General features: G+C 44.5%; 2 protein-coding genes across 2 annotated transcripts in view; both read right to left on the reverse strand.

Moving 5' to 3' along the window:
- Window positions 1-341: 341 nt before the first annotated feature.
- NCF1 (neutrophil cytosolic factor 1) lies at window positions 342-10,004 on the reverse strand. The gene is made up of 11 exons (XM_058817870.1): window positions 9,834-10,004; window positions 9,303-9,383; window positions 8,940-9,015; window positions 7,575-7,740; window positions 7,387-7,442; window positions 6,982-7,104; window positions 6,504-6,611; window positions 5,581-5,698; window positions 4,875-4,982; window positions 3,064-3,206; window positions 342-2,623 (listed from the first exon to the last, which is right to left on the reverse strand). Exons 1-11 carry the CDS (start codon window positions 9,903-9,905, stop codon window positions 2,505-2,507), a joined length of 1,170 nt encoding a protein of 389 aa, XP_058673853.1. The 5' UTR covers window positions 9,906-10,004; the 3' UTR covers window positions 342-2,504.
- A 3,866-nt stretch (window positions 10,005-13,870) lies between these two features.
- The window catches only part of GTF2I (general transcription factor IIi), a 71,923-nt gene continuing 59,765 nt past the window's right edge, over window positions 13,871-26,028 (reverse strand). The window contains exons 40-49 of the mRNA XM_058817558.1: window positions 24,642-24,825; window positions 23,743-23,795; window positions 23,086-23,193; window positions 22,158-22,241; window positions 21,162-21,345; window positions 20,208-20,236; window positions 18,948-19,025; window positions 17,595-17,633; window positions 16,806-16,880; window positions 13,871-14,711 (exon numbers count right to left, since the gene is read on the reverse strand). Of these exons, the coding sequence (XP_058673541.1) occupies window positions 16,822-16,880; window positions 17,595-17,633; window positions 18,948-19,025; window positions 20,208-20,236; window positions 21,162-21,345; window positions 22,158-22,241; window positions 23,086-23,193; window positions 23,743-23,795; window positions 24,642-24,825 (818 nt within the window). The 3' untranslated portion in view covers window positions 13,871-14,711; window positions 16,806-16,821. The remainder of the gene's footprint in view (window positions 14,712-16,805; window positions 16,881-17,594; window positions 17,634-18,947; window positions 19,026-20,207; window positions 20,237-21,161; window positions 21,346-22,157; window positions 22,242-23,085; window positions 23,194-23,742; window positions 23,796-24,641; window positions 24,826-26,028) is intronic.

Consider the following 26,028-nt stretch of genomic DNA (forward strand, 5'->3'; position numbering starts at 1 on the left):
ACCCCCCTCTGAGGGGAGCGTCTGCGCCCGCCTGGACCCTGAGCTATGCCTGAACTTAGAGCCAGGCCTGAGCCTACAGCCCGGCCCAAAGTCACGCCTAAACCTGCACCGCGACCTAAGCCTGAATCTAAACACAGCCCCAGAGCCCAGTGTACGCTTAGACCGCGGCGCGCGTCTCTTAAAGGGGCCGCACCGCCCTCTGAGGGGAGCGTCCGCACCCGCCCGGACCCTGAGCTACGTCTGAGCTTAGAGCCAGGCGTGAGCCTACAGCCCGGCCCAAAGTCACGCCTAAACCTACACCCCGATCTAAGCCTAAATCTAATGTGAAAAACGCTAATCACTTGTTTTTAAAATTTTTAAAAGTTTAATAGTAATAAAATAGTTAAAAAGAATAGTAACACAATTAGAGTAATAACGATTTAGACAAATTGAATTAAGACAATATGAAGCAATAAAAGCAAAGTGTTACAGACGTCTGGTACCTCTTTCTAGGCATCACGAGCCCGAAAAAAGACACCCGTTAAAAAAAGATTAACCCTTAAGAACAATAGCCTGTTGCATATTCATACACTTCATACATAATGCATAAATTCCATTCAAACACAAAATTCTGTCTAGTCTTCATCAACTTCTTCCCTCTAATCTTAACAGCGCCTTCGAGGCAGAAAGAAGTTCGTTTCTTCTGATATGAAGGCAATAAATTCTCTTCCTCTGAAAGATTTAAGTGTCCTGTGGCTGCTATCTCGCTGCGAGTCCTTTCTTTAAAAAAAGTATCTCACATAGCATCGTTTCTATTTTAGCAATTTCTATAACCTAAAACTATATTTAACACAGTGCCTGAGAGAATTAATACAGCATTACTTTCTAACACAACACATATAATATTCATTTTAATATTTGCGAAAAGCCAATCATAAAATACATGCATTTTTTACATAGACACATCCCCAGAGCCCAGTGTGGGTTTAGACCCAGCCCCAGACAACCAAAACTAAAACACCCAGGCACAAACCTACAGGTCGACCCAGCGCCATCCCAAATAAAGGCAGCCCTGGCTGGCACAGCAATGGCAGCGTTGGCTGGGGCAGTAACCAAACGCAGAATGAAACTCCATGTGAGGCAGCCCTGTCTCAGCACTGAGCCCTCACTGTCCTCTCGAGTGAGCCAGCAGCCGCTTTCCAGGAGGAAGCTGCTGTCCTTTCATCCCCCCAGATAAATTTCCTCACTGCACTCATCTCTTGCAAGAGTGCCTTGCCCAATCTCCACCTGGACTGTGAAATAGAGAGCTGCGTTTGGTGTCAGGTACATACAGGCAATGTGTGTATTTGTGATTGTAATATGTGTGGAGACTGACCATGGGACAGTTATAAAGATGAATTCTAATAATAACTGAAGAAAGTAAAGCATGGAAGAAGGCCTTTGAACCTATCTTTTGTACGCAATTAACCTTAGCTGATTCAGAAGCATTTGAATTAAAGCATTAAGGATGTTGCTCTTTGCTTGTAGTTAAGCCTTAAAGAGTTTTGCAATAATAACTTTTTGAAGTGTAATTTTAGAATATTGCTTGTATCCTTGAAACCATAGCTTTGGAATATATATAAAGGAAACATGCTTATCTCAGGCTCTAACAAAACAGAGAAAAACAGCTTGAGAAAGGAAGATGAACATCAGTTCAAGGATTTATAGTTTCAACCAAGCTGGACATCACTGTTATGAGATTTGTAGTCCTTGCAATTAAAAGTTGGACCCACATCTAGGGAGCTGGACTTCACCAGATGGGATTCGTCTTTCTTCTTTCGGAAACTGGACCATCACCATCTGGGGATACTCCTTTTGGGAAACATCCTGAGAAAAACTAAACCACAATAGGTATAGAATTGTGACATAAAAATTGGGAATCGAAACTGCTGATGAGTAAAAATTGGAATAGAAACTGCTGAGAAAGCTGATGAGTACCCCTATAAATACCTATAACCCTCAACTATTGGTGTGCAGTTGGAGGGAAAACTTCCCCCACTGCTGTATTGCAGTTGGAGAGAAAACTTCCCCAGCGCTGTATTGCTCATACTTGACCATATTAATTATAAATTGATTGCTGCTTGAATATTGGCCTAGTCAAGCTTCTTACTTATAACACCTTTCCTGCCACCATGCCCACACTGCTCCTCAGGGTCTATCAAGTGTCTCTCCTTTATTGATGAAAGCCACAAAAATAATTCAAAATACGAAGAGGGAATAGAAAGGCATGTAGAGATGAGGACTTGGTGCTTGTAAGGAGCTGGTAGGGCAGGGCTGGTCCCTCCTCAAAGTGCTATCAGCACACCGTGGGCTGGCTGAGGTGGAGGATGAGGATGGGCACTGGGCTGGGCTGACATGGCCGCAGCTCCCTGGCCTGAGGTGGCTGCCAGAGCCACCTGGATCCCTGCTCCAGCTCCGAGCCCCAGCTGCACAGGCGCTGCAGGAGATGAAGCTTTGGGTGGCTGGTGTGGGGGCTCACAGGATCCTCACAGGATCTTCCTCCATGTGCTCTCAGTGCAGCGGTTCAGGATGAGGTCCTTGCTGGGACGGGGAGGGACAGCAGGTTGAGCCTTGGGCTTGTTGTCCTCTGGCTCATTTTTCTCAACTGCAAGTAAAGAAGATGTACAGATGGGTCAGAGCTCTGCACCAAACATCACCCTCACAAACAATAAGCAGCTTCCTACATCACTGCCACCAAAGCTTCTGCCTCTCCTCCTGTCCCTGCTGCATGTATGGGTCTTCCTGCAGGTCATGGTGTCAGGAGGTGCCCACCAGTGCCCAGCTGGCAGCTGTGCTCAGGGAAAGCCTGTCTTTAGGTCTGCATGAGGTCTGCCCATCTTTAGCTCTGGGAAGGTCACAGATACTGCATGGGGACTGGCAGATCTAAAGGGTATGCCTCAATGACTGCCTCTCTCCTTCATGAAGAGATGGTCTTTACATTCCCCATGGGCATGGTGTGACCTCAGTGTGCCATCCTGCTGCAGCTGCCAGCCCTGGTGGGGGGCACGGGTCATGCTGCAGGATTCCAGTTCCATTGAGGCTTACTGATGACATTGGCCTTGCTCTGGGAATTTCCACGCAGTTTCCTCTGGTTCTGGATGTACTTCTTGCTGTTCCTCCTGTAGGTCTCCTGGCTGATTTGCTTCCGGCCCTGCTTGTGGATGCTCTTCACATTTCGGATGGTGGATCTGCAAAGAGTGAGAAACAAAACTTTCAGTTTTCATGCTGGCAGCTGTCACACCACACACCTCCTTTCCCCACACTTCCTCCTGTGCTTCACCCAAACCCCAATTTCTGCTTTTGGGTTCTGCCTGGTGGATGCCAGCCGTTGGGGGCAGCCATCAGTGAGCCACAATCCATGATGTGTGCTGAGGCAGCTGGATGGTGCTCTGCAAGCAAACACTGAAGGGTGAACCCTGAGCACAAGTCTGGAAAGTAATGATAGGGATTGGTGAGGAAGATATGGCTGGAAGGATGAGATGGGCATGAGGGTTATCCAGGAATGCCTCAGAAGTGATCTATAGCTCTTTGATGAATGAACATACAGGACCTATCCTGGGCACAAAATTCAGGTCCTTGGTGTGGGGCTTGGCATGGCTCCTCGAGGCTCAAGGGTGAGATACAGGGGAATGGAGAATGGGGCATGTGTCAGTGTGCACCCAGATGTGCAGTGTTCAACCCCCAAGCTTTGCATGGCTCCTCGAGGCTCAAGGGTGAGATACAGGGGAATGGAGAATGGGGCATGTGTCAGTGTGCACCAGATGTGCAGTGTTCAACCCACAGGAGAGAAGCTCCTGAGAGAAGTGAAAGGCTGAGCAGCCTGAGGCTGCTGCAGGGGAAACCCCAGCACTGGGGACTGTCCCTGGGCAGGCAGACAGGGGCCCTGCTTTGTCTCCAGTACCATGGCAGGAGTGAGGTGGCTCCTGATGTCCACCCCATGGCATCATCCTCCTGCTCTTCTCAAAGAAATGTGTCTCTCTGCCTTCAGCTCCTTGCTGGTGTGAGCACATCCCCCATGTCATAGCAAAGCTCTTGCCCTTAAGAGGTCACCACACTCACAACAGGCTTGGCCTGGCTGCCAGTACCACGGAGGCAGCAGTCACAATGGCAGGGGACAAGCCACTGTCCTTGGAACAGGCCACCTCATCTCCCCCAAGGCTACCAGCAAACAACTCTGTGGCCAAACAGGTGGATCTGGACCATTTTACACTGTCTCACACTCAATCCATGCTCCAGCAAAACTGGATTTGGAGAGATTTCATAGCAGGCCTGACATGTCATCTTGCAGAGAAAAGAGATAGCAGCAAATTCTGCCCGTTTTAGCCATTCTCTTTGCACTGGAATTCATGAGTTATTTGTGCTTTTTATCTTTTTAATCAAAATAAAACCCCTTGCATTAGCTCAAATCCTCCCATTAGATTAGGCCACTTGGCAGCTCAATTTAGTCCAATCTCTCCTTGCCTCTGAAAGATTCAGTGCACACACTTAGGAAGTAAGAAAATGGCCAATTTAAAACTTAAACAAGATTAGCCCAGAAAAGAAACTTTGCAGAAGGACAAGGAGAAATACACCTGATGGGTATATTTCTCCTTGTTACATGTCCTTGTCCTCCTTGTCCCAACATTTCACCTGTTGGAGCAAGGATCCTGGAGCCCTGCATCAGCAATGCCTGTGGTAGCTGGGGAGCAGAGCTAGTGGGAGGACAGCCCTGCTCTGTCTGTGCCCTGCTCACATTTCTCCAGGCAGTTCCTCACGGACAGGCAAGCAGGTGACACCACAACACCTGTCTCGTTTAATTTCATCTCCCTCAAGGAAGAGGGGATGTTCTTATGCCCTCTATGCAGAGCTTCTCCTACCTCCGTGGAGGAGCACCCCGGTTCCTCAGCTCACTCTTCACAGAGGTGTTCACCTCCCCAGCTTTCTGCAGGTACATGGAGGGGTAATAACCTGTGGTTTCATCCTTCCTGCAACACAAAGCAACATCACTGGCAGTTGTGGCTGTCAACCACCTCCTCCAGGAGAGAGATTGGATCATTCTTATGGGTGGTCACAGAGTCCCAGCATGGTTTGGTTAGAGGGGACCTTAAAGGACCTCATTCCAACCCCCTTCCACAGGCAGGGACCTTCCCCTAGAATAGGTTTTTCCAAGCTCCATCCAGCCTGGCCTTGAACTCTTCCCACTCAGGACATTCCATGAGTTGTGGTTCATGTCTGTCCCTTGCTGGTGCCATATTACCTCAAATGTTCCTTGCAGCTGGAGTGAAAGTTGAGGTTTTGCAAAGCAAAATGTACCAGAACAATTAGAGGCAAAATAACAGATACATGTTTTTTTCCCATCTGCCACCTTATTGGATATTTCTGAAGCCCTCAGGAGAGGAATTTCCAGCTGAAATATTTAAGATTTGGCAAAGAACAGACTCTGAGGAGCAGCCCTGCCAAAGGAAGTGCTGGGCAGTGGCACCAAGGACACCAAGGCTTTCAGAGCCCTGATGGGGAGCACCATGGATGTCCCTTCCCTCTCCCTGAGTGCTCCTCACATGAGCTCTTCATGGCATCTCTCACCTGATGACCCACCAGCCATCCAGGAGCTTGTGGATGACTTCAATGGTGTCACCCTCCTTGAGGGTCAGCTCATCCTCCTCCACAGCAGTGTAGCTTTTCTGGACCACATACGCTTCACCTACACATGAAATGGGGATGGTGGATCCTGTGCTGACACCTCAGGGATGGGGCTGAACCTCCCCAGCCACTGAGGGGGCACCAGAGCATAAGGAGGCACCCTAATTTTAGGCAAGACTCAGAGTGCTTGAGGTTTGGATTCAGACTTCCCCCAGTCTTGTCATTGCCCATGGCTCATCCCAGCCCCTCCACCATCTCTCCATAAAAAAACTTTTGGATGCAAGCAGAGGAAGCACTCCTATCTCTGCTTGAAAGTGTGCTCAGAATTCAGGTGGTGAAATAAGGCAGAAGGAAGTGTTGTGCTAATAGAGCCTTTTCCAGTGTTGTGAAACCCCCAAAGCTGAAGCCTGTTGAGCAATTGGCACAAGTCTGCAGGATCCTTCCCCTGCTCCACGTGATAAACCCTGCTGTCATGGCAGGGCAGTGAGGGGACAGGGAGCAGGGCCAGGCCCTGATAAGGACAGCTCAGAGGTGAAGCACTGTGAATGCCTGTGTCTGATTTGGTTGCTGCACCATGCTGTTCTACTAACCCAGCACCTCAGCCAGCTCATCATGGCCACTGGGTAAAGATCAGCCAAAACACAAATCTAATGCCGAGTTGCAGGTCATGGGAAGCTCCCAAGGTTGACACTGAGGCCCCAAGCCATGAGATTTATCCTTCCTGGCATTTCCTACAGCAGCATCTCCATTCCCAGTGATCCTGCTCAGTCTGAATTGCCCAGCTTTGCAGTGAGCCATCACAGTGGAGAGCTGCAGCAGGCTGTGCTCTGACACACACACACACACTGGTCACACCAACATGTTACCTGCATAGTTAGGCTCCTGATCTTCAGACTCATCAGGACCATCCAGTGGCTCCAGATAGGCAGCAGGTACCCAGCCTCGTTTATTCTTCAGCTGACAAAACCACCAGCCTGCAAAGAAAGCAGCCATGGGCAAGAGCGGAGAGTGTTTGGGGACTGGCACCAGGTCTGTCCTGGCCAGGGCAGGTGCAGGCATCTCTGTGTCCCAGACCAAAGGGACAGTGCTGGGGCCAGTCTCTGCGACATGGTGCAACCAGAGAACTTGACCAGTTGATCCTGCTCCTGTGGGCAGGAATCCTCACAGGCTGAGGCATGGCCAGGGTGTTGCACAGTTTCCTAGAACTGCCCCTCATGCTCAGCCCTCACTGCCATAGCTGGCTCACACGCTGTGTTTGGATGCAAGGGCAGTACTCATTCCTGCTGAAGTTGTGGCAGGGACTGGGCTGGCCCTCAGGGGCTCTCCAGGGGGATGGACACATACCATTCTCACTCTTCTCCACAACATCCACCATGTCCCCAGCCTTGAGAGCCATCTCAGATGTGGAGCTCTTTTCATAGTCGGCGATGGCTCGGTACGTTTGCAGGACAATGGGGCCCGTGATGTCTGCATGAGAGAAGTGACACATGTTCCCTCCTCCAGCCCCCAGCCCTGTTCCAGGCAGGCCAAAAGCAGCCCCAGGACAGCCCAAAGTGCCCTCCCAGCCTCTTTTAGCCCCAAATCAGTTGGATTTCAGGACAATAACTTACTCCCCACAAGGATTTGGCTTCACTGCAGCTGCAGGTCTGGTATAGCAACCATGTTCTTAGTGAGGGAATCTACCATGGAATGAGAACTCTATCCCCAGGCTTCACTGCTGTTGAGGCAGCCACTTTGCAGCCCTCTTACCTGTAAGGTTTTTCTTGGAATCCTTTGGCAGGAGGAAGACCTCAGGCTTCTTGATCCTAGACAGGTCAGAGCAAAGGCAGCTCAATGCCAACCAGCCCTATCCATCAGCACCCTCCCTGCAGGCTCCTGCCAGCATCCAGGGCCAGGAATGCAGGATTTCCCTCAAAATAGCAGGCAGCAGGACTCACTGGCTGTCTGTGACAGGGTTCATGTCATCATGACGGACTTTGAAGAAGTTGACCACGTGCAGGCACCGGGAGATCTTGTGGGGCAGGTTGACCAGAGTGTAGCAGTACTCAGCCAGCGTGCCCTGCCTGTTCTGAGTTGAGCGCTGCCCATCAAACCACTTTGGGGCTGGGGGAGAGGGAAAAGGGCTCAGAAAAAGCAGACAGAACGCTTTGTTTTAAATACTTTCCCAAGCACACTGCTCTGAATCATTAATTCTGCCCTGCAAACAAGTGGGTCTGGCCCCAAGGTGCTGCATGGCTGCATTGTGCCAATAAGGTGAAGCTTTGTGGGGGCACAGCTCTTGCAGGCCCAGCAGTGATCCTGTTTGACCCTATTTCATTTTTAGGGTAACTCCTACATGTGTGTTCAGACTAAGCCCAATTGCTGGCCACAAATACAGCAGATGCACCAGGGCACCAAGAGGGGCTCAGGGGACGCGCCTGCAGTCAGAGGAGACATATTTATCCTCCCATCCCCTTGCTTATGGTGTTCTTGACTCGAGCTGTAAAATACTGCTGGCAATCCTGACCCCAAGCAGTGCTGAACCACATGATGGAGATGCCTTTGTGTGGTCAGTGGCACCCCATGCCCCCCAGCAGTCTGACATCTGTCTGGTCCTCAGTGCTCCCAGTTCCCCAGATGGAATAAGGGTGCTTTGACCAGCCCCAGCATGTTGAAAGAGGCACAGCATGGTGGTTGGTGTTAGTCCAGCTGACTGGCACCCACACTGCTGCATAGTGCAGGCTTATTCCTCCTCCAGAGATGCTGACCACAACTGCAGCTCTTTTTCAGACTCCCTTCTGCTTCCTTTAAAGCAGGAAATTAAACAAAATGGGGAAGTTTTCTGACATGCACCTTGCTTAGAGACAAAACATCAGCTGTTGGGATCAGGAGTTCATTCTCTGTCATTGAAGACATATTGCATTGCTTCCTCTTACAAAGTATCTGTGTTGCCACAGGGGCAGTAAGCCAACACCAGTGATGGTGTCACCAAAAGAGGGCTCAGCTCAGCTCCACTCAGTTCAGCCTCCCCAAAGCCAGACACTTTGTACCAGCCAGGAATCACAGGGGTCACAGCTGATTCTTTTGGATCTGCTTCTGGGGTGCCTTAGAGAGCAAGGATGGGGTCTGCAGGGCTGCTGAGTGTTGGGAAGAACCACTGCCACTGCTCACATCTTTCTGGGGTTTTGCTTTCAAGCCTGGTGTACAGGAAATACTGCACCACCCACCTGTCTGGGAGGCAGCCAGCACAGCTCAAGCCACCAGGGAATTTCCCAGCTAGCTGCAATTTTTATTCACCCCCAGCCACGGTGCTTGCCCCTCACCTGGCAAGTGCGGGATGATCCGATTCTCTATGTTGATGTCCCCGGATTCAATGGGGAACATCTCCTTCAGCGCTTTCTGCAGAGCAGAGCCAGGCACAACAGTGAGGATGGCACCAGGGGAACAGGCTGTGACACCCACTCCTGTGCCCCCAGCTTGGCTCCTTTCCTCACCCTGCTGCCACCAGCATGTCACCTCAGCACTCTGTGCCCAGGGACACAGAGCCAATGGCTCCCACCTTCAAAAGAGATCCAAGAACTGGACCCAGGAGCCTCTTTTGAACCAGGTTTGCTTTGAGGCAGTTTCAGATGGCATTCACCCTCCTTTTTCCCCACCCCAAGCCCATGTGTCCTGGGAGGACTCACGTGGAACTCGTATATCTCAGTGAAGCGGCGGTAGACGACCTTTTCAGAGAGGTCATTCCACTTCACCAGGAACATGTAGACCTGAGGAGCAAAGCAGAGGCTGCAGTTTTGCAGGCAAGTGGGACACCACTCCCCACTGTGCCCAGAGAGCCCTGGGGATGGTCCAGTTTCAGATAAAATTGGTTTTCCTTCCACCACCCCAACGCAAACAGCTCTGCCTTGCCAGCAAATAAACTGGGCACTAGGGGAGTTGCAATGGATGGAGAAGGGACAGAAACATGCAGGTGGGTGAGAAACAAAGAGGAAAAAGCCCTTTCCAAGAGTGCAAAGTAGCCAATGTCTTGCAAAGGAGGTGCCTGAATCTTGTGTGTTCAGGACAGTTTAGTCACTGGCTGCCTGCACCTCATGTTATCAGCCATGACCCCTTTAAAAGGAAGCATTTAGGCTCTCAGTCCCATTTACCTAAGAAAATTTGTAAAAACCCTGGCCAGTCCTCAGTCCTCACAAGCCAGAACGCTGCTGAGTACTCACGTAGTGCTGGCTGGGGAAAAACCTTTTCTCGTAGCCCAGCAGTTCGATGTGCCGGATGAAGGCGTCTCCCATTGCTGCTGCTCCCCGCAGGGCTCTGCTCCGGACCCTGCTCCTGCCTGAATGGGTGCTCTCCCTTCTCCTCTGCCCTGGCTCAGCTCTGTCTCCCCTCCCCTCTGCCCTGGCTCAGCTCGGCTCTCTGTTGCAGCCCTGGGGAAGCGGAACTGCCGCTGCAATCGCACCCGTCGCTGTGCACTCGCTGTGGTTTGTACCGAGCGGTGCTGCCCAGCCCAGCCCCTGCAGTGGCTCCAGGGCTGGGAGGCCTCGGGGATAACCTGGAGGGAGCTCTGGAATCAGAAGGCAGTGAGGGGTTGTGGAAGGGGCTAACAGCAGGCCTGTTAGCTAAAGGAGCAAGGAGAAGCTGAGAAGCAAGAAAAAGCTGATAAGGAGCTCTCTGCAAGGCTGTAACCAAGGAGACTGAGAGAAGAAAGATAAGAGAACTTTGCAGCTGGACGAAGCATTTTTAGAAAGTTAGTTGAAGTCACTGTAACTTTTCACCAATAGTGTTATGTTGACTGATTGTGGCCAATAGTTAGGGTAGAAGAAGCATAAACAAATGGAAAGTGTATAAAAGTCAGCCATGTTCAATAATAAAGAGTTGCCAACTGAGACTGCTTGTGGTCTCTGCTCTCGACAGCAACAAAGGGTGAGGGCCAGGCTGGCTGCCCTGGTGTCCAAAGGACTCCTCTGGCTGCTGATGCTGCCCCATGATGGCACAGGGTACTGCAGCAGAGGGTCAGGGACAGGTGCCTTGGATGTGACAGCCAGAGGTGCCTTCACCCTCTCTATCAGAGCTGGAACAGCTGAATGAAGCATGTGATGCACTCCCTGAGCCCCAGGAATGGCAGTACTGTCTTCTGTGTGTGTGGGAATGGCAGGTGGGGCAGCCACGGGCTCCGTGTGCAAGAGACCCTCCCCTTGCATCACCATTTCCTTTCAGTCACTTGCAGCTTCTTCAAAATCTGCCACCAAAAGGTTCCCTTGAGGAGCCCCCAAGGACCTGAGTCAGTCCCAGCCCTGCTCACCACCTTACCTGGGCACAGGGCTGAATGGGAGGGGACCCAGGCACAGGGAAACCCCAGAGTGGGCTGGAGACAGACCCTGTGTCCTGCTGGGAGAGCAGGAGAGTCCCCTGCTAAGCTGTTCTGAAATGCCAGTGCACCAGCTGCATTCATGTCCTCCTCCATCCTCAGCCCTGAGCAGAAAGACCTGAAGGGATGTGAGAGCTGCAGGGATCAACTCCACACTGCTTGCAAGCAAAGGTGCACCCAGGAGTGCTTTTGTCCCCACCAAGGGCACCCTCAGTTACAGTGGCACCAGAGCTGGGCAGTACCTGACAGAGCTCTCCACAGGATCCTTGGAGGAGCCCAGCTCCAGCCAGCTGTGAACACTCAGCTCCATCCCCTCTGGAAACCTGTGCCAATGTCCCCAGCAGGGCAGCTCACACCCTGAGCTGGGTGTTAGAGCAAACCCAGCCCACACTCAGCCAGGAGCAGAGATCCTCAGGCAGAGGCAGCAGCCCCAAACCACAGCAGAGCTGTCAGGGGCTCTCCCCACTGACCAGCAGCACCAAGCCCTGCCACAGGATCACCCCAATGCCCTTGTCAGCTTGTAAAGACAAAAGCTTGTTCTGGCCACATTAAAAACATCAAATACTAATTGTAGCCCTCCCCTGGAACTTGGGTGTGGCACCTGCAGCTGTGCAATACTAAATGGTCATTTACTTTTGGTTTCTTATTAACAGGGGGACTTTCCTATATGCAAGGGAAGTCCCTTGCCTATTACACAACCACATCCATCCAGAGCTGTTTGGATTCTGCTCTGTTAGTCACCAGATAACTGCTGCTCATGCAGAACACCATAAACTTAGTCGTAATAGCTAATTTCATAATTACAATTGTTTGTACTAAATTTAAAACTGCATTACACACAGTACATTTCTGGAAACCACTCAATTCACATGTTCCTTCCTGTTTCCTCATTCCTCATTCTGTGATGTGAGAAATGAGAGGTTTTAGATGCCACTGACCATAAAGGATTAGTTCACAGTGAAACACCACCTGTAACTCTGTGCGAGACACTGCTGAGCCTTCCATCAGATGTCTCACATGTCTAATACATGTCAAGAAGCAAGATTTTAGAAGAAAATTCTCAGAAGAGGAACATTCCATCTGAACAAGCCAAGTTCTTTTGGTTTTGCACAGCCTGGTTTTTGGTAGCAGGGGGGCTCTGGAGGTGGCTTCTGTGAGAAGCTGCTCAAAGCTGCCAGATGTCCAGCAGGGCCAATCCTGATGGCTCTGAAGATGGACATGCTGCTGGCTAATGCCCACTCCAGTCCTTTCAGCAAAACCTCTACGACCACTTTCATTTCATTTTTCTTTCAGCTCCTGCAGAGAGAGTTCCAGTAGAGCCACTCTGCTGTTACACACTTGACAAGGCAATACCCTGGAATTATTTATTTTCCCAGTTCCTTTGCTGTGACACTGTCCTCATTTTGAGTGAGCACTAACAACTCCACCAGCAGCAGACAGCTGGGCAGGCTGTGCTGAAAGTGCCTCCTAAAGAGGGCTGTGAGTAAAGAAGGGATGAACCATCCTGCTTTTTCAGAAGGGGAAGTCAAGCCAGCTAAAACCAGGGGAAAGCTGCATTATGTCATTTCCCCATTCTAAATATGTCCAGAAGCAAGTGTGAAACCTGGTCCTGAACTACTGCTGGAGGTTCACTGGCTCAGCAGGTCTGTTCAAGTGTGTGATGGTGCTCACAGGGGTCCCAGGATGAGGGAAGAGATGAGGATCTGACTCCATGTTTCAGAAGGCTGATTTATTATTTATGATATATATTATATTAAAACTATACTAAAATAATAGAAGAAAGGATTTCATCAGAAGGCTAGCTAAGAATAGAAAAATAAAGAATGATAACAAAGGTTTGTGGCTCAGGCTCTGTGTCCAAGCCAGCTGACTGTGATTGGCCATTAATTAGAAACAACCACATGAGCCCAACCACAGATGCACCTGTTGCATTCCACAGCAGCAGATAATCATTGTTTACATTTTGTCCCTGAGGCCTCTCAGCTTCTCAGGAGACAAAAACTTAAGGAAAGGATTTTTCATAAAATGTGTCTGTGACAAAGTGAGCAGCAGGTAAATGTGGTGGTGGTTATAATGTGGACAGTGCCCACGTGGCTGGGTTAACAGGTCAGGTACAGCAGTGGGCTCATTCCATGGGGCTGGGAATGCTGTCCGCTGAGGCAGGAAGGCACCAGTCACCACCAGCTCCCAACTGGAGAGAAGGAAGGCAGGACCAGGATGAGCTTTTCCAAAATGCCTCAGCCTGGAGCTATCCCTGCCCCTGCTGACAATACCAGCACAAGGGCCCAGTATTCAAGTGGGAGCACCTAGATCTGCATGTTGTGAAACACAAGCAGATGTCCTGTAGGGTCTCCCTTACCTCCAGAATGACAGAAATGTGCTGCTCTGGATTCACCTGCTGAATTTCAGGTTGCTCCCATGGAACAGACACTGCACTCAACTGAATTTAAGGCTTCAGAATTTTCCTGAAAGATCCAATCACATTACCCACCCAGAGCTGGATTGCAGTCTCAACAGCAGGACTGGACCTTAATTCTCTGCTGGCAGGACACAACCATGCTGCAAACATGTTCTACCTGCCTACAGAATTACTTGATTTCCTGTAAAAGACATAACTGCATGGACAGTCTTGAAAAAATCAGAAAGGTCTTTATTTCTTCATCAGGGAACATCATTTACCATTTGGGCATAATGCAATCATCTCAAATTCACACCAGTAAAAGAGAAACCTTTGCAAATATTCTGCATTTTTAGAGATTATCATATAGCCAGAACTGTACATCTCCTATGGCTTGTTAAATTTGAAAAAAAAAAAAAAAAAAAAAAAAAAAAAAAAAAAAAAAAAAAGATGTTTTACATGTTGTGGTGGATAACCAGGACCACACAGGACTTAATTTGTTCTATTCACAGAATATTCTGAATTTTTGACATAATAGGGCTTAGAGCAGGCTGTAGCATGTTTCCATAGCTAATTCTAAATGAACAGAAGAGCATCCCCCACAGCCTTCAGCAGAAAAGCTCTCACACAAGTCCACACAATTACTGCCCATGGCAGGACTGTAAGACCAAACCCATCATATGTAAACTGTGTGATACTCTGATATAACATGGACTCACTACTTTAACAGAAAAAACTATTATGGGGTTTTATTTCAGTTGGTTCCTAATCCACACACTGGAATATTGATCATTTCACAGTCTATCTCATTAATGCACACTAACCATCAAGTGGATAATTTTATCTTTTATTTAGGAAAAACATATGATAGATATAACAGGAAAAATTAATTCAAATATACAGATACTGTTGTCCAAAAAGACATTAAAGTAACATCTGAAAATTAATGTAAAGGGGTTTTTTCTCCAAAGTAAACAAACTGAACTCTTTGCAGGATTTTTTTATTACAAAAGTTAGAATGCATTCAGGTACAGTGAAATTAATCTTTACTGGAAAAGGTATACAGCCTGAGCTATGTTCCTGTTGATTTTCATCCCTGCCATCTCCCCAGCATTGCTGCATCAAGTTTAGTCCTTAAAATATATTCCAAAGTAAACTGATACAATCCAAATCTACAGTCATTATTAGGTCAATTCACAGAACTGCTGAAAAAGTAGACATTCCTATATAATAGTACAAAAGGATTTGTATAGAAGATACTTCTCTTATACAGTTATATTACAAAGCTCTGGACAGGCCGAGCAGGCTCTTCTCAGAACAGGCAGCTTCTGGCTGGGAAAGAGAAATTTAAAAAATTAAGTTAATTTAATTGAAGTCTTGTGCCTTATTACAACTACGAGCAGTCTGTATTCTATTTTCCAGTTCTTTAGGCCTAGATTTGTCACCCTGTTCTTCTAAAGTTCTTCTAAGCCTTCTGATTTTTACATTTTTGTAAGCGAGTTTCTCACGCACTTTTCATGTAAATAATGATTGTTTTGCATTCCTTTCTGGAGGAGGAGAGAATTGATGGACTGTTGGTTTGACCAGTGTGGTTGGAGAGGTGGCAATTCCATCCTCCAATCCATGGTCACTTTTGGAATTCTATAAATATCAAGATCTGGTAAAAAATGTGCCTTTTATGCCATGGACATCTCAGTGTGTGTCATTCATTTTGTGTCCTATTGCAACACAGATTCAGCAAACATGCAGAAACTGAATATGGCTCTCAATAAATAGGAGATTAAATGTGTGCTCTAGTGGTCTCTTGTCAGAATTTAGAACAAATATTTATTTTAGCACAAATTCAGTAGATGGCCTAAAGCATCCAAAACTCTGAACTGCTGCAGCATCAAATTGTGCAGCCATTGCTTGGACAACATTTTTGTGACCTTTAATTGACAAGTGAGATGTTTTTTATTTCTCACTGCCTGCAGTGTGTCCCATGACGAATCAAAGCTTTTCCTTTAGTATATTTTATCCTGCCACAAAGTTTTATCACAAACACAGAATTCACTGATTTAATAAGAGCACCATTGCTGCCTGCAGTGCTCAGGGCACAGCTGGGATGCTGGTTTGTCGGCTCCTGCAGCTTTCCACCACATCATTTCATTGTCCTGGGCTGTGGTCATGCTGTACAAGGCTGTCCCTCAGCTCCAAAAACTCAGCTGGTGCCAGGAATGAAACCCACAGGCTCCAGGCTCCCCCAGCCAAAGCTTCATTTAACTTTACACCAATCAAATCAAATTGCTGAAGCATCAAATGCTGCATAACGAGGAAGATATTTGGGATTCAGTATTACCAAAAAAGCTGAAATGGAAAGAAGCACTACCATTTTCTTTGAATGAAGCACAGAGACTCTAAACCATGTGGGTCAGCATTTTAGATTTGGTGATGTGATAGCATTGCTAACATTGCTCTCCACCACCACAAAAACATAATTTTTAGGAACAAGTGACATTAAAAACAGAGTAAGAGAAAGATTTGGACATTTGGGCATTGTAAATGAAACTAGGCTTTTCATAAAAGTTTAATTTATGAAAAGAAAAGAAAGAAAACTTTTAAAGGAGGTTGGTTTGTCATGACAGTTAATAGTTTTACTGAGTGTCCCAAGCTCAGACAATACTCAGACAATCATAGTGAAGAGCTTTCCTGCTCAATTACAATTTGGAAATGTATGTGCATCACCAAGAACAATAATGCTTTTTCACACAACCATATCAGTGCTTTACATAAACACTAATTCCCTCAGCTTTCACTTGCTCTTCTTCTGAGATATGTGATTTCAATCACATATTTTAGGCCACATTTTTCTAGGACTTCCTCAGAAATTTGAACACAGTGTGCTTTATATTGGATAAGAAAGTGCAAAACATCTGACATCTTATAGGTAAGAACTGAGACAAAGTAATTCCCAACTAAAGTACTGGCACCTTCTGACATTCAGTATTGCACTGTGGAAGGGGCTAACAGCAGGCCTGTTAGCTAAAGGAGCAAGGAGAAGCTGAGAAGCAAGAAAAAGCTGATAAGGAGCTCTCTGCAAGGCTGTAACCAAGGAGACCGAGAGAAGAAAGATAAGAGAACTTTGCAGCTGGATGAAGCATTTTTAGAAAGTTAGTTGAAGTCACTGTAACTTTTCACCAATAGTGTTATGTTGACTGATTGTGGCCAATAGTTAGGGTAGAAGAAGCATAAACAAATGGAAAGTGTATAAAAGTCAGCCATGTTCAATAATAAAGAGTTGCCAACTGAGACTGCTTGTGGTCTCTGCTTTGTGTCATGACCACCTCAACAGTGACATTACACTTCATCTCTCCTTTCCCCAGCCAAAAACATTAAAATATTACTCCTTGACAGGTGTTGACTTCAAGAAACATTAAATTGTTTTACCCAGTATTGATGAGGTCTATGACGTCAGGTCTTCATCTTGCTTTATTTGAAACTGTTCTTCTGTTTCTGTGTTATCTGTTAAAAAATTAGGAGTGAATGAAAAAGCGGAAAACTTCTCCACCAATTCTGTTACTGTTTTACCTAAGTAAAAATTTATAAAAACATGAAAAGCATTCATTATATTTTTAAACTAATAATAATAAATAAAAGCATATTCACAGCAACCTCATTCTGTGAAAATTACCATTTCCACTGTAATGTAATGATGATGCTTTTAGAAGGCTTCTCCAAACTAAATGAGTCTGTGATTCTATCTGAAAAGGATACAGTCCAAGTATATTCTTGGACAATAGGAAAGTTGGATGTTTTCTAGAGTTTAAGTGCTAAAAGAACAACAATGCTCCACTCCCTTGCCCCCAGCAGTGTATCCAGGCCAGTGTGGCATTCAGAGTTCCTGATGATGGCAAGCATCACTTGTGGAAACTCCTGCACTGAATAACTAAATGCATGATTCAGGATATGAAGTCACTCAGAGCCTATGTATAGGCAAGACTCACCAACTACAAAGAATTCCTAGAACTCCTTTGTAAAATTATTAGAATAGTAATTTTTGCTGCTAATGCAGCATATCATAATATCATGCAACATGATAAATAAATGAGGACATGTGCCAGGAACCAGTACAACACCTCTTCTTGGTTTTGATTGACTTGACTTTAAAAACAGATGCAACTTTGTTCAGCATTACTTAACAATATTTCTTGATAGTAACTGAAGACAAACACTTACCTCCTATAGATACTTCCATTTGGCTTGGTTCAGCTGGCTCTTAAATGAAAAAAAAATACAGTCAAATGAATATGAATACAGTTTGAACAAGATGAATCAGATCAGGGAAATCAAGTTTTCCCTCAAAAAAGCATCTAATTTTTCTTAAACAATCAGACTCATATCTCTTTGACCGAGATAAATTTGTGTAGCTTTTTATAAAAATATAAAATATCCCCAAATATTTATTACATTCAACTATGCAACACTTTCTCTTCTAAGAATGGTTCACTGTGGCAGACATATCACCAAGACCCAGAACAGCAGAATGCATTTGCACAGAATACACCAAATTTGGAACAGCTTAAAGAAAGAGTCCCAACTTCTCCTAAGCACTGTCTGTGATGGCAAGTCTGTGCACTTGGGGGAACAGTGGGAAGGTGCATAACAGAGGACAAGTATGCTTTAATTCCATGCTGAGCTTTCTACTATCTCTGCATGGATTGTAGATGAACATGTTCTGGGAAAACCATTTATCCTTTTTAACACTGCACATGTTAAGAACCAACAGACTGAGCAAGCTCACAAATCATCAGCAGCTGATCCTCCCTCTCACACTTCCACATGGAAACAGAGGAACCAGCAGCTTCCTTGATAATAATTTTCATCATACATGTGTTCCTTACTCTTAAAATGTTTATCAGATGTTTTCTCTTGTTTTCCCAGTTTCTTTGTGTAACAATTTATTCAGTCAATTGCAGAAGTTTTCTCCACACTACACCAACTTAGCATACATATTTTTAAAAGGTGTATGAACATTTAAAAGCTGTATTGGATCAAAGTGAAGTTGCCCAACCACATTTCCTTAGTTAATTCACAGCCCAAAGCTAATTTCTCTGTTCAGACTAAGACTGCAGTCCCAGATGCAGCCTAGCAGGTTACAGAGCTTGGCAGAGGGCAGAAACTCCACCCAGACCCCTCTGCCAGCTGGGCAGGCAAACTTCACTTGGCTGTACATGCAGACATGCTCACATTTGAGTTAAGCAGAAATTAATAATGGATGCTGAATTGCCTTTACACATTGCCCCCACTAATCCTTCTTTCCAGCTCACTCATCCTCTGTAAAAATCAAATCAAGGAACACACCAATGACACAGCTTGAAGAAAGCAGAGTCACTTTCCACTAATGTTTAACAGCTCATAAAGTTATTTAAAGTTTAACAGTTATAGAAGTTAACAGCTGTTCATTTCTCAGAATGAAATAGCTCATCATGAGCCCCTCACACCTAGGACATGACAGTAATGATATCTGCTAGTGAGATGCAGAATGCCATACCCCACCCTCCTGCAAGGACCCGTGTCACACTGCATCACCTGGTAGTACTGCTGTGGTAGTGGCTGCTGCTGGTGCTGCTGGTGATTCTGCTTCTGCTTCAGCTTCTTCTAGCAGCTCTAAGATTAAACATGATCATTGTTTTACTTCACAATGAAAATGGTTCACATGCAACACAAGAAAAACCTTTGAATCTGCAAATCCTGAAACTTCTCACATGAACAGGTCACTAACACTGTGACTGAGATGCAGTTCAATTCTTTCTGTTAGAGGAAAAACATTCCCTGTCTTGCCTGCAAGCACCAAAACTTTCCTTTTAAGTTTCCACATGTTCTTTAGATGAAGAATAAAACACCACACTTATAAGCAGTTGGCTCAGACTTTCAATCATTCACCTTGGTACCCATCAGTGTAAGATTATTTTGATCATAATTAGTGAGCCTGTCACTCATTCACCTTGGTGTCCATCAGTATATAGAATATATATAATATACATAGTGTATATAGTATATATTGTGTGTGTGCATGCATATATATATATATATATATATATATATATATATATATATATATATATAATATATAAATAATTATAATCATTTTGATCATAATTAGTGGACACAGACAATGCCCAAACCTCCTGTGGTCCATGGCCAATCTGCTCCCCCAGTCCCAACACACATTGACAACTTATGCTGAACTGACACCAGCTCAATGGATTCTTTCATTTCTAACTGAATTCTCTGGAAATACCATTCCACAATTATTTTAGCAACCAAAATACTGTATCTTTCCTTCCCACTACCCCAAACAATTTCATTGTGAGGGCCATATTTGCCATAGCACTTCAGTTAACTATAGTTTGCCTCTCTAAAATGTTATAGTTTCAGCAGAATGCAGATTTTTCACTGGAACAAGGTTGTGCAGCTACTGGAAAGCTCTTACTAATGCTACTGTGATGGATTTAAACTTATAACACAGCAACTCTCATATAAGTGTGCTGCTCAATCAGGATCCTAAATTTCTTTGGGACTCTGCAGCTGAAAGATACAAAATCAGAGTCTTGCATTTCCATATCAAGTCAATGCTAATCTTATGCTGCTTAAATGTAAATTTATCCCCCTGCCCTCAAGTTAACTGCACATCCATGTTTAGTCAGGAAATCTTAATCAGAAATACACAGGCAAAATTATACAGAGACCTCAACAACTTGGGGCCTCTGCCACTAAGACACAATGTAGAAAATGAAACTTGGTAGGTTACAAAAATGGATTCGTCATCAGGGTCTCAAAAATACTCACGATTGTTAATCACAAGTCCTGGAAATGGCCTGGAAAAAAATATAAAAATTACTGATTCTGAAATGCACTGCATGGTGTTTCCTCCCAATGTAACCTCCCCACACCTTCTATAACAGAGGTCATGCTAAAACATGATAAGAAAGGCAAGTAAAACAGAAGGAAGAGTAGCTCTTGGGGACTTTGGTTCTTCAAAACTAGCATTTTGAAAATGTAACATGTATGGAAGAACTAAACCCTTCCCTTGGTCACTGCTACTTAGCAAGGAATCACCTCTGCAGGGTTCAATTCAAAAACACATCGAAGTCCTTTTGGTTAGAATATGTCATGATTAAGGGTTGAAAATTCAGATTCCTTAGTAAAATCTAAGAAATTTTTCTCTCTAAGGATAAACTGAAGCTTTTAAACTCCTGTGAAGTCATCTATGATTTGAGAAGTTACAGAAACTGATATAAATTTTTATTTTCAACTCCTCCTTAGAATGATTGCAAAGTTTGATCTGTTCTGCTTCAATGCATACAAATTAACATTGGATATGTGTGTGTGTCTATGGAGATATACAGATAGAAATGAAATTCCCTTATACTATAATTGGACAATATTGTATTTTAAAATATTGAATAGAAACCAATGAGCTCTGGACTTGTTTCAAAACTTGATATTATGACTGGGAGAGCAAGGCTCAGAAAACTATAGGACCTTTTAGCATATTATGAATAGATTTGAACTCAAAAGATAGCTTGCTGTAATATGCAGTATTGGTAAAATGCCTTTTGTCATACCAAATAAGGCATTTCCTCCTTTATTCATGCTAGGAATATCTGTGCTTCATTTGACCTGATATGTTATCCAAAAAAGAACCAACATCTATTTAAAGATGCACTACAACTTCTATTCTCTCACATTTATTCCAGCTATGGGGCTGTACTCATAATGTAATTAATGGCAACTACATACTTAATGACAGTGAACTTGATAGACTCTGCTGAATCCAAAATCTTCCTCATTGAGCTGAGTTCCAGATAACTGGGTGCTTTAAATGCCACACCTGGAGGCATTCCATCCACCAACACACAGCCAGGGTTGTTAGTGATTTTTCTGTATGGAACTTTCACAGGAAAATTCATACCAGTGGCTTCACCTAAGGGAGAGAGGTTGTGTTTATTTTCAAACCCACAGTATTTCTGATTACACTGAAGAAAAAGTGTAAGAAAATCCTCAAAGGATTAAGAAACAAAATTCAAACCATGCTTTCTATCAGATCTGAAACTCTGAAAATTCACTTGACAATGAAACAATTACAGTGTTAGAAATGAGGTTCTGGATTACACTCATGAACATGACTATGAGAGCATTGGTCACAGCTCCAACTCTGACAGCTCAGCATATGAAGAACACAGACTCTCCTCTCAGAGAACAGGATATTAAAGGAGATAGCTACATGAAGGAAAACAAAGCATTTCCTGCAATGCTATGAAAGCAATTCAATGCAGCACAAGTGAAGGAATTTCAGGTAAGGAGACCCAGGTCACTGCTACTGTACAATGCAAAGTACAAAAACAGACAAAACTATACACAGCAAAAGGGTTAAACTGCATTTTTAAAATTACTCTAATCCCAAGTATTAAGAGGTCAGGATTATGAAACCCTGAAAAGAACCATGGGCTGCCAGCAAAATAAATACTTCATCCATGCTGACACAGAAAAAAGGAAAAGGAAAGGGGAACCATGAAGCAATCCAGACCCTTAGGACTTTGTTTAAAACATCAAACTATCTACATCACTTACAAAAGATTCTTTTTGTAGTCAAAGCACAACATTCATATACAATTCTCAAATATTAATGATCATATATATAATTCACTTTGAGTGAATATTCATTCACTAACTGCAGTATGAATAACATTAATTGCACTCACACCTATATAAAAATGGGGAGTAAGAAGCAATTACCAAATTTCTGGCTAAAAAGATCATTTACTTGCTCTCTCAATTGTCTGGCATTTTCTGCTTTTGGCAGTCGCTCATTTTCATTATCTGGAAGAAATTGTGAGAACAGCATGAGAATTAAGCACAGATTTCCCCCCCTGAAGCTTGTTTATCTCTGCATGTTTACTCAAAGCAGGTATACCCACGAGCTCCTAAACAAGGACTGTCTTTGTTCCTCATTTTAGTTGTGACACTGAATTGTAGAAATACGCACAAGTAGATGGTTGCTAAGAAATTACAGAATCCTAGAATGGTTTGGTTTGGAAGAGACCTTAAAGATCATCCGGTTCCAATCCCCTGCCATGGGCAGGGACACCTTCCACTGGACCAGGCTGCTCCAAGCCCCACTCAACCTGGCCCTGAACACTTCCAGGAATGAATCTAGAAATATCTAGAGATGATTTTGTAAAGCAATTGAAACCAACAAATTGTATTTTACTCTCTTATGGAACATAGAATGGTATGTAAAGCTAAAAGCAAATTGATCATTCAGTAGATGGCCATAGCATGCAACAAGAAAAGCAGTAATTGGTGTTAAGACAAAGCAGTTCATCCTCCATGGTCATTGAATTCAGTTCAAGTACTGTCATCTGGAAGCTACCAAGAACTGCAAGTCAATGTTTAATTTATTGCATCATAAAAATGTGGATACTTCTTAACAGGAGGCTTATAGAACAGTCTTATTCTAGAGATGTCACTGGTGAGATATTAAATTAATGAGTGTTAGATAATATTTAACATCTCAGCAAAACCAAAAGCTAACTTGTGTTCTTTCCTGACTGTACTTGTATTTCAGCAAACCAGCCTGACTGCAGGAAAATATCAAACTAAGCAGGTATCATGAAGAATATAAGCACAAGCATTATGATGTGAAACCAGCCAGTATACACACCTTTTATGGTTACTTTAACAATGTTTAGGTCTTCAATACGTTCAGCTGTTTTCACTGTGTTTTCTGTGGTCCTTGCTGTATTGGCATTACTGGAGGAATTATTTTTTCCTAAGAGGATTAATTTAGAAAACATTTATAGAGAGCTCAAAATCTTCAGTCTCATCTATAAAGAAAATATTGCAAAACAACAAATATTGGCAAAGTTTTCAAAGAGGACCTAGTTTCAGTTTCAAAATGGGAGCATTTATTCCATGACCTACCTGCCTGACACAATTTTCTACTGGCTATTTGCACTCCTGTCTCTGGTGCCTGTGTCATTTAGATGATCTACATACTAGGAGTAAGTAATTTATCTCTAGACCTGAATAACTCCTGTGAATCCTACATTACTGTCTACATTTTGATTGAATGTAGTAAAGAATACATTAGAGGCACAATTATTTGTGAATAACTTAAAAAAATTAATACTGCCTTGTTAGAGCTATATTTAAACTGCAACTGGTAAGTGCTTATCCCATCTTAAAAACAAACAAACCAAGCAACTGCAATGTAGAATAAATCTTTCAGGAATTTATTAACACCATGCTGCTCTCATAATTAATATTTAACCATTGAAATAAACTTTTATCTGGAAATTTAAGCAGCTGCAATACTCACCTCGTGAGCTTTTACCAGAACTTTCTTTGATAGCTGCCTCAAGCACCTCAGGCCTGCAAACAGATTGAATATTTTACATACAATAATAAAATTATACCACCAACATTAAAGAAAATCCCATTTTCAAAAATGGTAACTAAGTGATGTCCTCTCAGCCAAACAGACAGTCAAGAATGCAGTGACTGAGAGGCTCCATAACTTCCCTGACACACAGAATCTTAAAACTGGTTTGGGTTGGAAGGAACCTAAAACACTGCCCCTGCTATGAGCAATGAGCAGGGACACCTTCTACTACATCAGGTTGCTCAAAACCCCATCAACCTGGCCTTGAACACTTGCAGGGATGGGGCAGCCACAGCTTCTCTGGGCAACACCCTCCCAGTGAAAATTTCTTCCAAACATCTAATTTTACCCTGTTCTCTGTCAGTTTAAAGCCATTCTCCCTTGTTCTGTAACTATCTGTCCTTGTAACTTCTCTTGCCACTGTTTCTGCACTGGCACAGGAATATCTAAACCTGTTCTAGGAAAAAGAAAGAAAATTCTTACAGCTGTCATTAAAATAATCTCCACTCCTCAGCTCCCAATACACAACCAGAAAGGTTTATGAGTAGTCCATAAGTGCTCTTTGCAGCAGGAACTAAACCAGTGATGTGATTATTGTGGTGGATTAAGAAATATGGACTTGCTCTTCCTCTCAACAAAGTCTAAGAGTCTGTCAGAACAAAGAGATTATTGTATCTTGTTCCACTTGCACAAGAGCTTTCTGATCATTTTCTCAATAAAAATATTCCAGTGTGCATTTTACAGAGTAATTTAGCAACTTGGCAACACAATTTCATTTTTTGGTCTACATTTCAATTCTCATTAAACAGATTATTCAAGACATATGGGAGCCTTACTTTTTAATAATAAATTTTATTTTGGGTCTATTTCTCAGGATCTTCTCTAGTCTGGGGATCCCAAAGGTGGTGGGCTGGCGGAAGGGCACCCCCTCAGGCAGTCCTTCCACGTGGAAATCCTCAGGGTAGGAATCAAACAGGGCATATGGCACCTTCACAGGCCCACTGCGACCCAGAGCCTCCCCTGAAATGCAACAGAGCAAATAAGGTACAGTTAGGCAGCTGATGTGGAGAAAAATAGAATATACAGAAATACCTCTGCTATAAATGGAATAGAGTACTTGGCACATCCACACTCAATTAGGTAAAACCAGCAGGCTTTGCCTTTTTTGGTGACAGCTATGAGTATGCAGGGAGAAAACAAACAGTTTCAAACTTAACTCATTCTGTTGCAGTAAATATTGCCATAATTTTCTGAAAATTTGTCATTTCCATCCAGCTCATGCCACTGGCTTGGTCTGCATGCATGACTATCCTATCTGTATGGCACTTTTGTCTTGGGTTGCAATTGCAAGATGCAATGTGCATTCTATCCCCACCTGTCAGAGCTGGGGCAGTTCTCTGCTGTCCATGGGGCAGTTTTTTCTTTATCTCTCCCACAGCCAACCCTCCCTCCAGCAGATCTCTGCTGTCCATGGCCACTGAGTGTCCCTGCAGGGCTGATCCAATGCCAGCATCCCATGGGGAGATGCTCCGCCCAGGGGAGGAGCCAAGCATTCCTGCCTGGATCCAATCTGAGCCTGGCACAGCACAGCAGCCTTTGCCCCCTGCACTGCCAGAGGAGCAGCTTTCTGCTGCCCTGCATGGCCAGAGGGAGCCCAGGCCCATCTGCAGCAGCCCTGGAGCTGCAGAGGAAAACTCCCCCCTTGTGCAGGATCCCTGCTGCAGCAGAGCCACAGCTGGCACTGCAGGAGGGCTGAGCCCCCCTGGGATGGGGCTGGGACCCCACCCTGACACACAGGGGCAGGGACTGCTCTCACTCTGGCAGGGGTTCTTCTTTTTGTACTATTGCATTTGTATTTTTAATTTTTTTCCTAGTAAAGAACTACTATTCCTACTCCCATATCATTGCATGAGAGTCCCTTAATTTCAAAATTACAATAATGCAGAGAGAGGGGTTTACATTTTCCATTTCAAGGGAGGGTCCTGCCTTCCTTAGCAAACACGTGGCTTTTCAAATCAAGACACCCTTTGTTGAAGGCAATGCATTCTGCCTCTTTCTCTTCTAGAGAATAGCATCAAAGACAGGTAAGATTCATGCTCTTATTCAAAAATCCACACTCAGAAGAGTAAGGAGAAGCCATTACTTCCAAAAGTCACTAGTTTCCAAACGGCCTGCACTAGAAGTGTCGGAATACAATGGAGCAATTTCTCCAGACACCACCCA

The sequence above is a fragment of the Ammospiza caudacuta genome, chromosome 20, assembly GCF_027887145.1.
Source record: "Ammospiza caudacuta isolate bAmmCau1 chromosome 20, bAmmCau1.pri, whole genome shotgun sequence".
NCBI classification, from domain to species: domain Eukaryota; kingdom Metazoa; phylum Chordata; class Aves; order Passeriformes; family Passerellidae; genus Ammospiza; species Ammospiza caudacuta.